The sequence below is a fragment of the Balaenoptera physalus genome (genome assembly GCF_965194825.1).
Source record: "Balaenoptera physalus genome assembly, chromosome: 14".
Classification (NCBI taxonomy): Eukaryota; Metazoa; Chordata; class Mammalia; order Artiodactyla; family Balaenopteridae; genus Balaenoptera; species Balaenoptera physalus.
Window position 1 is genome coordinate 10,333,822 of NC_138893.1, and position 14,749 is coordinate 10,348,570.

The window sequence follows — 14,749 nt, forward strand, 5'->3', positions numbered from 1 at the left end:
GACAAAGACACTAAACTTGCCCAAGATTTTTCAGGTTTTATATTTCACCTCTTTAAGAATAACTAAGATACTATCTATCAGGGGTTCCCCAAGACCATCCCCAGGTTGGATGAGGACTTAACAACTCAGCATATAGCTGTAATTACAGCTAAGGTTTATTACAGTGAAGGGTACAAAGCAAAATCAGCAAAAGGAAAAGATGCACCGGGCAAAGCTGGAGGAAACCAGGCACAAGCTTCCAAGAGACTTCTCCCAGTGAATCACAAGGAACTCACTCACTTCCTCCAGAAACAAATTGTGACAGCACGTGTGATGTTGTCTACCAGGGAAGCTCATGAGGGATGCAGTGCCAGCGTTTTTATTAAGGACTGGTCATGTAGGCACCCTCTTTCTCACAAGTCCTGAAATTCCAGGCGTCCAGAAGGAAACAGGTATTCAGTATACACCACACTGTTTGTATAGTTTGGGTGCAGTGAGCCACTCTTACCAGGTAGAGAAGGTGGGAACTCTCTTGAAATCCATGTTCCCAGACACCAGCCAAGGACCACATTGGCAGGCACGCCATCCCAAGGAGAGCAGTTCAGGCCTGCCGTGTAACTCTTTTCTGCATACTGTCCTGTATATCAATACATGTTCTATTTTTTAAATGGCCTCATTTTTCCTTATTGCACGAGCAATATTTGTGCCTTGTTAGAAAAATGTATAAGATACAGACCGCAAAAGGAAGAAATTTTAAAATCAACTTTGATATCATCATCCAAAGATAAATATCAAACCACCTTCTAGACTTTTATCTATACATATGTATCACTCCATTTATATAATATTAATACTACTTATTCCAAAGTATGGCTATCCAATAATTTATTTAACCAGTCCCCTATTGTTGGATATTTAGTTAGTATGCATTTGCTATTAAAATTAATATTCCTCAGATTATTTCTTTATGTACCCCTTTACTTCTTCAAGGTAAATTCCTAGAAGCAGAATTGTTACACTTTAACATATATTTTTTAATGTTGTTAGATAGTCTACCTTTTTAAAAAAAATATCTATCTATTCAGGAAACATTTATTTTGCTAGGCTCTGGGGATACGAAGGTGAATAAGATTCACGTAGGGAGGGAACATATATGAATGGCCAGGAAGCAAATGATAAAGGTGCTGGCATCTTTAGTCATCAGGGAAACGCAAATTAAAGCCACGATGAGTTACCACTTTATATCCCTGAGAAGGACTGAAAGTAAAAAGACTAACAATTCCAGGTATTGGGTAGGTGGAATACTACTCAACAGTGAAGAGGAATGGATTTCAGATGTATGTGACAGCATGGGTGAATCTCCAGAACATTTTATGCTGAATGAGAGACGCCCCTCATAAGAGCACGCTCTGTATGATCCACTCCGTTCACATGAAACTCAAGAGCAAGGAAGACTAATGTCTTAGGGGTAGGAGTCATGGGGACTTTATCTTAAAGACGGTTCTTTATTTCTTTAAGATACTTTCCAACCTAATTGCCCCTGGGGAGCAGAGTAGTGACTGCCACAGGCGCACCCGGGAACTTTCTGGGGTGATGGAATTGCTCTATACCTTGAGTTGCGTGATGGTTGCATGGGATGGTACTATAAAAATCTGTATCGTTTTATTGTACGTAAAATATACCTCTATAAAAATGTATGTAAAATTTTTATAAGTTTTAAAGACTGAGGTGTAATTTTTACACTTTGTTCATATTTTATGTAAAATGTAACTTTAAAAGCAATTAAGAACTTGGACATTAACCTCAATATACTCTGTGCCTATAATACTGGCACAAATTTTCAGTTTTTCTCATTTAAAATTCACATTAAAAGTATCTGCATGCTGAAATATACCATTTAATTCTCATCTTACTAGAATTTTTTTCATTAATTCTTTGAGACTTTAGAGCTTTAAAAAGGATAGAGTTTATACCATTGTTCTAGAAATTTTAAATACAATTTATTTATTTATTTTGCCGTGCCACGCGGCATGTGGGATCTTAGTTCCCTGACCAGGGATCTAACCCATGTGCCCTGCAGTAGAAGCGTGGAGTCTTAACCACTGGACCACCAGGGAAGTCCTGTTCTAGAAATTTAGTAATTCATAGGACAAAACCAAGTGTCACAATTAAGCACACAGTCTCTAAATCCACAATTGAGTTCAAATCCTCACTCCGTGACTCTGCCACTTACTTTGTGACCTGCAGTGTGACCTTAACTTCTCTGTACCTTAATGTACAAATTTGTAAAATGTGAACAATAATACCAGCCTCATAAATAAGAAAATGCATGCAGGGTAATGTCTGCCATCCAGTTAAGTGCAAATAAATGTTAACTTTTTAAAAAGGAATGTAGGGGCTTCCCTGGTGGTGCTGTGGTTAAGAATCCGCCTGCCATTGCAGGGGACACGGGTTCGAGCCCTGGCCCGGGAAGATCCCACATGCCGTGGAGCAGCTAAGCCCGTGCACCACAACTACTGAGCCTGTGCTCTAGAGCCCGCGAGCCACAACTACTGAGCCCATGTGCCACAACTACTGAAGCCCGTGCGTTTAGAGCCCGTGCTCCGCAACAAGAGAAGCCACCGCAATGAGAAGCCCGCGCACTGCAACAAAGAGTAGCCCCCGCTCGCCACAACTAGAGAAAGCCCGTGCGCAGCAACGAAGACCCAGTGCAGCCAAAAATAAATTAATTCATTCATTAATTTAAAAAAACAGAAAAAATATTTTAAAAGGAATGTAAAAATGCCTTTTGATCTTAATTCGTCATTCACCAATATATGGGGTTCACTAGAAACTGATACCACAGAATGTAAAGAAGTACTAATTTAAAGTAAATTTTAAGAGTCCTGGATATCGGATTATTCCATTCTTCATTTGAATTTTCGACTATATTAAATCCAGCAACCATTAGGAATGACCTGCTTAGATAAGCGTTTATAACAGGTGTTTGAGCCCTTGTGGTCGTGCGAGGGTGGTGGCGAGGGGAGTGGATGTTGAAGATTAACTTCTGAAGAATCTTTGAAACTTTTTTTTGGTATTTATAGAGATGTTCTGTGCAGATATAAAAATGAAATTTGCTGACTGATTCAGTGCTAAAAGCTAAATTACACAAGCAAGATGCACAAGCATGACAGATCTATACCCAGCTACTGACTGCTAGCTTTAAAAATAATAAAGTGCACACCACTCTCCATCTGACTCTAACACTCAGAAGAAAAGTGCAACAACACCCTTCACGTTAAAAAGCTTGCAATTTTCACCGCTGCTCTTTCAGATCCACTTACAGTTCTCATTAGAACCTAAATAATGGTCTCTTAAGCTACCTACCAACATTCTATCGCAATTTCATTTTTATATACCTTTTCCTATGTATCACTTTGGGCACATGACTTTTTCAATAATTTAGTATTACACATGAAGTCTTTATATATATATATATATATATATGTGTATATATATATATATGTATATATATGTATATATATATATGTATGAACACTAGGTGGGAAAGAAAAGGACAGTGACAAATCCCGAATTTTTACTCCTTGTCTAGACTGATTATTGCCCTAACCCCCTTTCTCTCTAGCTTCATGTCCTAAGAAAGGTGACAGCATGAAGGACACCAGTCGCGTGGAACATTAAGCGTGCCAACCTCTCTGCAGTGTTTTGGTTGAAGATGGAATACCTTGGCTTTGTTTCTCATCCAGCCTTCTGCCCCGTGCCGGGGAGGTGAAGCTGTCCTGCTTCCTGCATTGACAGCTTTGCCTGGTTGGCTGAGGGAGGCTGGAAGGATATACATCACATTACAGCCTTCTCACTGCCAGGTTCTAGTCAGGTTCAGCAATATATGTGGAAACCTGCAAAGCAAACACACAGAGAGGGAATCAGAATTCAATTAATCCTCTCCAAGGATAAATAAAGCATGGATGAGTGGCTCTTGAGCTTACAGGATGGAAATCACAAAGACTTTGCTTGGGTTTCAGTGATGTTGGTGTTTAGAATCCTGATTCTTCAGCCCAGACAGGAGAAGAGATATAGACCTACAAAAATCTAGGTTCCTTACTAATGTCTCTGTATGTAAGGAAATACATCTCAATAGTTGATATTCTTAGACATCTTCAAGATGGGGTAGCGACACAAAGTCATCCTGTGACACCAGCCACTGTGTCTTGAGAGGAATCAGACTCTTTCTTTGAGCATATTCCCATCAAAGACCAAAAGGGCATTTGGATATCACGTAATTTCAGGCAGACACAGATGGTTTTGAACTTCTAGTTCTCATTTTTAGGAATTGAGAAATTGAGGTGGGGCAGGTTCCCCTAGTTTTCTTCAGTCTTCGTGTTGCCATGTAGCTGCATTCTCTTGTCTCTTTCGATTTTGTTGACCACCTGAAATGAGTTTGCCCAATTCCCTGACTCTAGTTTTCTGACCAGTATCTGACAGGCAGCCACAGAAAAAATAGAGCCACCTACTAACCTGCCTGCAGAAGCTATTTTGGGTCAACTGAATTGAAAAACCTGATCATTTTTCATCAACTCTCACTGAAAGACAAGACCAAAGAAAAACCTCATTTAGTTTTTCTTTTTTTTTTTTTAATTTGAGGTATAATTGGCATACATTATATTAGTTTCCAGTATACAGCGTACTGATTTCGATCATCTGCAAAATGATCACCGCAGTAAGTCTAGTTACCATCCACCCCATACGAAGTTACAAAAGTTTTTTTTCTTGGGATGAAGACTTTTAAGATTTATTCTCTTAGGAACTTTCAGATCTGCAGTACAATGTTATTAACTGCAGTCACCATGCTGTACGTTACATCCCAGGACTTATTTGCTTTATAACTGGAAGTTTGTACCTTTGGCTCCCTTCACCCGTTTGCCCACCCCCTACCTTTGGCAACCACCAATCTTACGAGCTTGGTCTTTTGTTTGTTTAGATTCCACATATACATGAGATCATACTTATTTGTATGGTATTTGTCTCTCTCTGTCTGACTTGTTTCACTTGGCATCATACCTTCAAGGTCCACCCGTGTTGTGACAAGATTTCATTCTTTCTTATGGCTGAGTAATAATTCCATGGCATGTATTTACCACATCGTCTCCATCCATTCCACTGGTGCATGCTTAGGGTGCTTCCATGTCCTGGCTATTATAAATAAGGCTGTAATGAACATAGGGGTGCGTGTATCTTTTCAAATTAGTGTTTTCGAAATACCCAGAAGTGGAAATTCTGGATCATATGGTAGCTCTATTTTTAGTTTTCTGAGGCACCTCCATACTGTTCTCCACAGTGGCTGCACCAATTTACATTCCCACCAACAGTGCAGAGGGGTTTCCTTTTCTCTACATCCTCGCCAACGGTTGTTATCTCTTGTCTTTTTGATACTAGCCATTCTCACAGGTGTGAGCTGATATTTCATTGTGGTTTTATTTGCATTTTCCTGATGATTAGTGATGCTGAGCATCTTTTCATATACCTGTTGGCCGTCTGTATGTCTCTTTTGGAAAAATGTCTATTCAGGACCTCTGCCCCGCCCCACCATTTTTTTTTTAATTTATTATATTCCTTTATTTATTTATTTATAATATTCCTTTGCAGAAAAGTTCCGTAATTTTTCCCATTATTTTTTTTAACATCTTTATTGGAGTATAATTGCTTTACGCTGTTGTGTTAGTTGCTGCTGTATAACAAAGTGAATCAGCTATACGTATACATATATCCCCATATCTCCTCCCTCTTGCGTCTCCCTCCCACCCTCCCTATCCCACCCCTCTAGGTGGTCACAAAGCATGAGCTGATCTCCCTGTGCTATGCGGCTGCTTCCCACTAGCTATCTATTTTACATTTGGTAGTGTATATATGTCAATGCTACTCTCTCACTTCATCCCAGCTTACCCTTCCCCTTCCCCGTGTCCTCAAGTCCATTCTCTATGGCTGCGTCTTTATTCCCGTCCTGCCCCTAGGTGCTTCAGAACCTTTTTTTTTTTTAGATTCCATATGTATGAGTTAGCATACGGTATTTGTTTTTCTCTTTCTGACTTACTTCACTCTGTATGACAGTCTCTAGGTCCATCCACCTCACTACAGATAACTCAATTTCGTTTCTTTTTATGGCTGAGTAATATTCCATTTTATATATATATGTGCCACATCTTCTTTATCCATTCGTCTGTCGATGGACACTTAGGTTGCTTCCATGTCCTGGCTATTGTAAATAGTGCTGCAAGGAACATTGTGGTACGTGACTCTTTTTGAATTATGGTTTTCTCAGGGTATATGCCCAGGAGTGGGATTGCTGGGTCGTATGGTAGCTCTATTTTAGTTTTTAAGGAGCCTCCATACTGTTCTCCATAGTGGCTGGATCAATTTACATTCCCACCAACAGTGCAGCCCCTTTTTAATTAGATGGGTTTGTTTGCTACGGAGTTGTGTAAGTTCTTTATAGATTTTGGATATTAACTCTTTATCAGATTTGCAAGCAATTTCTCTCATTCAGTAGGTTGTCTTTTCATTTTGTTGATGTATTCCTTTGCTGTGCAGATAAATGAAGTCTTATATGATATTCTCTTAAATTAAAAATTAATTTTATAAACATACCTAATTAGCACCAATCAAGGTACATTATTTTCATTCATCCATTCAGAAGCATTGATCATTCCTATTCTGATCTCATTGAGATTATTGATGATTGTTAACCTGTTCAAAAACATTTTAAAATCCTTTTCATTTGAAACAGAGAAGAGTAAACCATTGCCTAGAGAATAAGAGAAGTTGTTGTTTTCCCCTTCAGTGTTATCGCCAAGTCTTGCTTTTTACATACCTCTCGTTTTCTTTTATTCTTCAGACATATTTTGGAATGGATGTCTCTGCAGTTGAAGATGCAGTTCAGAGACGAGCGCTGGAAACCATGATAAAAACCTATGGCCAGACCCCTCGTCAGCTGTTCCAGTCGGCCCATGCGAGCAGACCTGGCTCCAAGCTCAACATCGAAGGGGAGCTTCCTGCTGCCGTGGGGTTGTTAGTACAGTTTGCTTTCAGGGAAACCAGAGAACAGGTCAAGGAAGTTCCCTATCCGGTATGTCATTTGGATTTCAATAGAATTCAGCAAAAACTGGCTCAACTCCTGAGCCGTCAGGTCCCCTCCCAGGCTCTAGGGGCAGGGAAATGAGTAGCATGGTCCCGGCCTGAAGGTGAGTACCAGCCAGTGAACACGGATACCTGCATTACGTTGTGTGTAGCAAATGCTGCGTTAGTGCTGTGAAGAGAGTACTTTGGGAGCTCAGGTCGGATTGTAACCTCCCTGAGGGTCATTACTGGGGAGAGCCTCACCGGGCAGTGACATAACAGGCGTTGCAAATGAGAGGAGAGGAACCATCCAGGACCCGAGAAGAGTCTGAGCGTGGCTGTTCCAGTGCAAACATGCCTAGCGTGGTCCTGGTCATCATCGTCCACCAGAGGTGCTGGCCAGAAGTGCGAATGTTCGCGTTTACAATTAAGGGGGAAATCGTACATGGTTTTTTGGCCCCTCCAGGTTGTAATGATAAGAAGTATTGCCTCTTAAAATGGGAAGTAGGTATAATTTTTACTCTGAAATAGAAAAATAAAGCAAGCAAGCCTTAAGAGTAAAATGGATTCTAATCCTCAACTAAATTCTTCATTATAAAAGCAGCAAAGATGGGAGATTGTAAATTGTCAAGTGTTACAAAGGTTTGCAGAAGGAAATCACAGAAAATGAAAAGGCAAGGGAAAGAGGTTGTGAAGGACTTGGAGATAAAGTAAAGCACAGATGTCAAACTGCAGTCATCTGTGAGCCACTTTAAGAGAAAATGCTTTTTACAGATCTTGCTTTGATAGTCATTTCTTATAATGATGTTTCTTAAATACACTAAATGTAGAACACAAATAGAACACTAAATGTAAGTTCTTTATGCTCAGAGCTCATAGATATCAAATTTGCATGTTAAATACAAACAAAACTTATACAACTAGTAAAATTGAAATTTAAATTTTAAAACATCAGTATGAGAGACAATGTTGTTTTTCTGAACCCAGATCACCAGTGTTGTGTTTCATAGTTGAAAGCTGTATTTTTTGTTTTGTGTTTACTTGTCAACAAAACTCATATGCTTTTGAAGCCTTACAAATCATTTTGGTCATTGTCATTACCAGGGTCATTATTTTTAACTAGAATCTATTATTTTAACATGTCAAAATAACAGTACGTCCCTGGAAAGTAAAAAATGCCATTTAATTTGCCACTATACTTATTGCTCACTAACTAATTCAAGTTGGTGAGTATGAAGGACCTGAACAGTATGTCTGTTTGCAGTGGGAACGTGTACCGACCTGCCTCCTTCCCACCCCAGGACCTTCGCATTGGCTGTTCCCTCCGCCTGGCGTGCCCTGTCCCCAGATAGAACCCCAGTTTGCTCTCTCATTTCACTCAGGTGTCTGCTCAGACATTATCTCCGCAGGCAGTCTTCCCCGACCCCCGCATCTAAATGGGCAGCTCCGTCACTCTCGGTCCTCTTCCCCTTCTTTGACTTTCTTCTTAGCACTTGCACCAGCTGACATCTTGTGTATGTATTTGTTTAGTTGTTGTCTGCCCTGCTTCCCGGCTATCAGGCAGCTCCACGGGCACTGGGACTTCATCTGTCTTGTTCATCACTGTGTCTAGCAACCAGGAATACATATTTCCATATGCTAAGCACGGGGGAAGTAAAAAATTATAAAATAACTCTTGCCCACAAAGGGTTTATAATCAGGCTGCTTTCTCTTACTCTGTTTGGAGTTTAAATTAGAAGTGATTCTATATTTACTACCTTTTTTAAAATTGTACTTTTTACTTTCCTCGGTTGTAGAGTCCTTTGTCATGGATAAAAGGCTTGAAATGGGGGGAGTATGTCGGTTCCCCAAGTGCCCCAGTACCTGTGGTCTGCTTCAGCCAGCCCCACGGAGAAAGATTTGGTTCTCTCCAGGCTCTGCCCACTAGAGCAATCTGCGGTTTGTCCCGAAATTTCTGTCTTCTGATGACGTACAGCAAAGAACAAGGTAAAATCAAACATGAAAATCATCCTAGGTGTATCTTTCGTGAGGGTTGAATGTTTCCTCTCATCTGTGCTGATATTTTGTTTTATTTCTAGGTTTTCTGAGTCCTTGGTGAAAAACTAAACTCAAATTTGTGTTCATTTAATGCAACGTAGGAATTAAAACAGTACATGAAAAAAATGGGAACTAAATGCAATGTCATTTGAAATGAGAGGAGATGTCGAAGGAGACAAGAATAAATGTCTCACAAAATGAAAACATTAACAGTTTTATATAAATGTACACTTTGAGACTCTTGAATTCCAGAATAGACAGACTTATTTGACCAGCAAATCTAGTACCTCAGAAGAGACAGTCATGAGATTAAAACAAAACAAGGAAGTCATGATAGCCTTGAAAATAGGTTTTAAAAATATGTATGTCTGGAAAGCAATGTTTTTCTCACCTCTCTGTGCACTGACTCACTGAAAGCAACACATGGAAAAGTGCTGTCAGTAGAGGCCCTCTTCATATTTCTAAATGTCACCTACACCCTGGAAAACTAGTGACATTTCCGCTCAAGTAATCCCTCCGTCCTCCCAAATTAACCGTTTTACTTAATGCGAAAGAACTGTTCCTACGTCCTAGGCATGGGCTTTAAGCACTAAAATGAATGACTGAGGGCACCCATCTGTTCGTATCAGGTGTGTGCAGATTTGCCCGGCAGCCCGCATGTGGACCAGGCACGTCTTAGCATTGCGCGCGGCTAGTGTCGAACCTTGCGTTCTGTGCACTGTGCTCTGTGGTCCACATGGTCCACATGGCCTCCCCCCCCATGGAGCACCGCAGTGCAGGGATGCCAGGACCCATGCCAAACATCGGCCACCTAAAGGGATTCAGTGTGCTGGCTGGGCCGCAGTTCTTTTACACTCACTCTTCATTCTGTCATGAAGTGAATGATTGATTGCCTTTATAGTTGTCGGTACTAAAAGAGGCTGCGTACCATTTTATCTAAGTTTAGTGAACTAGGAGGAGAAGGTAAAATCTGTTTGATCATCGCTGTAATATCAGTAGTTTATTCTCACTAGTATGCTACAGTTAGCTATGAGGTATGTCACGAGTAATTTACTACTAATAATACTTAAAGTACCAAAATGCGTGAATAATTTATCTTTAAAAAATTAATTTGGGTGGATTGAAGTTTCTCTCTTTAGAGCAGAGAGAAAGGGCTGGTATTATCCTGCTAATGATGGGACTTAAATATGTCCAGTATAATTGCTAACCTGTCTTATTTGTGCCACTTCAGTCACAAGCCCTTAGTGGCCCTTAATAGCTGTGTTCGTTCAAATTACACTTTATTTCCTCATAGAACGTGTTTGGGATTTATCAGAATCTAGGTGTGTCCAGGGAAGTGGTATCACACAAGTTATAGCCGTGGCCTCGGGCGGCACGGTGCCTGAATTTGTGTCCCAGTTCTGCTGCCTAATACCTGTGTGACCTTGAGAAAATGACTTACACTTTTGGAATCCTGGCTTTTAATCTATAAAATGGGAGTAAATGAAAGGACTTATCTCACAGGGTAGTTCACTGTAAGGATTAAATGAAATAATATAAGGAACGATTAACACAGCGCGGGACTCATTCTAAGTGCTTAATAAATGCATGCCCATCGGACAGTTAGCACCCTGGGGCCAGGGGCTGTGTGAGTGTTCACTGCTGTACCCAGCGCGGGACCGTCCACGGGGGCGTTTCAGAGAGGCCTTGACTGACTGGGAGTGCACCTGGCAGATGGAAGGTCATGTGTGTTAAGCACTGTTATATCAAATAACTGTGTCATTTTGCTTAGTTATATATGCATAATACAATATAGCAACGAAACTGCCATGGTTTTCATGATCTTTAGCCCAGTATAGGCCAATTACTTGAGAACTGACAATGCCTCAAAATTGCCTGAGGTACTTTTTTTCAAAATATATTGATACTTGGTTGGGTCCCATTGGAGACATACTGCTTCAGAATCTCTGGGGCTTGAGTCTAGGCCTGTGCATGCTACAAAAGCCATTTTCTTGCAAACTCCTGTTTAAGATCCACTGTTCAAATAGATAAAGCAGAAGTTTATTTTTCTTTTTTAAAAAATATGGTGCCTCTTGTGTTGCTGGAATGAGAAACCAGGAACAGTTACTGAGTTCCTACTACATGCCAGGCTTTATGGTGGAATTTGCAAGGTCCCGAGGCTCATGAAGTGTGGTTCCTTTCCATAGCAGCTTACGTAGAGAGGAGTTTATATTTAACAAGTATATCCCAATTTCTTTATTGCAAAAGTGATGTCCACATTTGGGATTATACTCAACAAAACAAAAAGAAATCTGTGAATTACATTTTCAGTGTGCTGTTGATTCATTCAACAAATATTTATTTGTTTTATTGCTTTATATGCTGGGTATTATGCTAGGTACTCACATTCTGTCTCCGTAAGGAACTCAAAGCTTCTAAGTTTCCAGGGCAGCACCAGCTATAGCATTTAGGCTGCATTTGCCCTAGTCAATGTGCCAACAAGGCGTAGATTATGAGAAACGTTGATGTCAGGAGGTCCAGATCTTTATCCCAAAAGGACATAATACTATGTTACGGGTCCAATGAGAAAAGGACAGAACCTTGTTAAACGAAGGTCTCCCGTGCAGTCCTTGCAGTTGAAAGGATTAAATTATCCCTTCTCAGGGTTGCTTCTGCTCTAGCAATGGCCCCTTTCTGGTATTACTAGTTGTCCGTATTGATTTTTTTAACAGGGTATCTAAGTTTTTTGAAACATTTTCTCGTTCATATTTATTGTTAGAAGTAAAGTGTCACAGAACATGAATAGAGGAAGCTTGATTATCATTGTCTTTTATAAAAATTTCTTAACAGAAATTTTAGTACTAAGTCATATAAATCCAAACCAGAACACCACAGGTGAAAAAGAATACAGTTCCACCCTTAGAATCCCATTAGCCTTAAAGGAATAAAACTAACACAATTCGGTCCATCTTATGGATATAAAGATGATTTTGCACTGGAATGACCGTGTTCTGCTGTGTGAACTTGAGCCTTTAACCTGCCACTGTGGCCGGCTGTCCAATAATAACTGAGCAGTGGCAACTGATGCTTTTATTTCTCCTTCTTGAGGTGTGAGAAGCATGAACAGTACTGACATTCAGTGGTCCGCCATCCTGAGCTGGGGATATGCTGATAACATTTTAAGGTTGAAGAGTAAACAAAGCGAGCCTCCAATAAACTTTATACAAAGTTCACAGCAGTATCAGGTAAACATTTTTATGAAGTGCTTTACAATAATAATTAAATATAATGCTTTAAAAAGGAGTCAGACTGATGGCAGCCAGTCTTTAATATCCTGCAGTCAGTCCAGGCGCTGGTGATGCTGAATGTGTGCCTTGTTTACAGTGCTGACAGACTCCCTAACTGCCGCTGCTCTGCGTCCCCAGAGTTTGTCCTCTACCCAGTCTCTGTTGAGGCAGCACCAGCTCATGGCTCAGCATTGGGACAAAGTCAACACTGCTTTCTTCTCAGGGTCCACTTACCTTTTGTTACTGTGTCATTTCCTTTCTTTCTTTCTTCCTTCCTTCCTTCCTTCCTTCCTTCCTTCCTTCCTTCCTTCCTTCCTTCCTTTCTCTTTCTTTCTCTCTCTCTTTCTCTCTCTACAGCTGCGTTGGGTCTTTGTTGCTGCGCACGGGCTTTCTCTAGTTGTGGTGAGCGGGGGCTACTCTTCGTTGCACGGGCTTCTCATTGCGGTGGCTTCTCTTGTTGCGGAGCACGGGCTCTAGCCGCATGGACTTCAGTAGTCGTGGCACGCGGGCTCAGTAGTTGTGGCTCACGGGCTCTAGAGCACAGGCTCGGTAGTTGTGGCGCACAGGCTTAGCTGCTCCGCGGCATGTGGGATCTTCCTGGACCAGGGCTCGAACCCGTGTCCCCTGTGTTGGCAGGCAGATTCTTAATCACGGCACCACCAGGGAAGTCCCTTTACTATGTCATTTTCAGTAACCAGAGTGCCATCTTCTATACCTGGTTTTTTCTAAATGAACCGGGTATTTAGGCATCACAACATGGTAGAAAGAGCCTTGGGGCTAACTGTAGCTCTGTGATCTGTGTTAGTGTCCAGCTCTGTTATTTACTATGTAGCCTTTGGCAAGTAATTTAACCTTACCCAACTTGAGTTTCTTTCCTCTTCTCTAAAACTGGGCTAGTCATACTTCCACCACTCTCTCATAAAGCTGTTGTTAAAAATGTCTCCAGTGTTTCTGAAAGTGCTTTGTAAACTATAAAACACCATGTACACAAACACACACACACACACACACACACACACACACACACAGTACTGCCATAACTTTTTCCGGTACTAAATTGTATGTTAAACCTTCTTTCTTTGACTGTCTTTCCATAGGAAGTTCTTCTACTGTTTTCTGACTTCCGTTACCTACATAGCACCTGGTGCCTATTCATATAGTCCTAACATTCGTCACCATTCCCTGAGCACTTTTAAGATAGAGTAAGCTACTTTTGGGGAATTTTTGGCAGTGAAAGAAAGGAGAGCAATGGTTTGTTTGCTTAACCTTCAATATGCCTGGAAAGAAAGGTCACTGCCTTTTGTCATCTGGCTTACCAGTAAACTAACAAAAGTAAGAATAAAGGACAGTGAAAAACAACCTTATTATAAATTTTAATAAGAATTTAAGCACTGAAAAATTATTTCTGTCATGTAAAGTTGGGCATAGAAACATCATTAAAGATGAAAAAATACTCTCATTAAAGTCCTTTTAGCAAAGCAGGATGATCCAGATTTCTAGCAAACACGGTGTGATAAAGTACTTCCGGTCAAGTGCCTGACTAACTAGATAAGAATACCATGTTTCATTTTGTTCTTAGAAATATGCTGTTCACTCATTGGTTGTTTAGTTTGAGAAAATTTGTCCAGGGTATTATCATATGAAGACTCACACTCTGAGATTTCACTTATCTGATCAATTTCATCATCATCATTACAGATTAGAGTCCTGCTGTCTCTTAGCCTTTATCTTCTGATTGATCTCATAATTGTGAAACATGTTCCTGTCAATTTTCTTCTCTTTTCTATTATTGCTGGAAAATGAAAAATTCTCAATTTCCAACTGTGTTCGATGACAGCTGAAAGTAGACTACAGAAATGGTGTCTTTGGTCTTCTTTTATACTTTCTCAAAAGATGACAACATTCTTTTGACAATGCAATAAGAAAACCAAAAGATGACAATTTAGGGACTTCCCTGGTGGGGCTGTGGTTAAGAATCCACCTGCCAATGCAGGGGACACGGGTTCAAGCCCTGGTCCGGGAAGATCCCACATGCTGCAGAGCAACTAAGCCCGTGCGCCACAACTACCGAGCCTGCGCTCTAGAGCCCGTGAGCCACAACTACTGAGCCCGCGTGCCATAACTACTGAAGCCCATGCGCCTAGAGCCCGTGCTCCGCAACAAGAGAAGCCACCGCAATGAGAAGCCCGCGCACTGCAACAAAGAGTAGCCCCCGCTCACCGCAACTAGAGAAAGCCTGCGCGCAGCAACAAAGACCCAACGCAGCCAAAAATAAATAAACGAATAAGTAAATAAATAAATTTATTTAAAAAAGATGACAATTTATTTCACATTTTACATCATCCTTCCGGGAGATC

The 14,749-nt window shown here is 40.7% G+C and overlaps 1 protein-coding gene across 4 annotated transcripts in view; it reads left to right on the forward strand.

Annotated features, from left to right (window-relative positions):
- LYST (lysosomal trafficking regulator) overlaps positions 1-14,749 on the forward strand; it is a 181,209-nt gene that overhangs the window by 149,582 nt on the left and 16,878 nt on the right. For all 4 annotated transcript variants that reach the window (XM_082423109.1, XM_082423108.1, XM_082423110.1 and 1 more), the window contains 3 exons: positions 6,869-7,099; positions 8,886-9,075; positions 12,214-12,350. In XM_082423109.1, the coding sequence (XP_082279235.1) occupies positions 6,869-7,099; positions 8,886-9,075; positions 12,214-12,350 (558 nt within the window). The remainder of the gene's footprint in view (positions 1-6,868; positions 7,100-8,885; positions 9,076-12,213; positions 12,351-14,749) is intronic.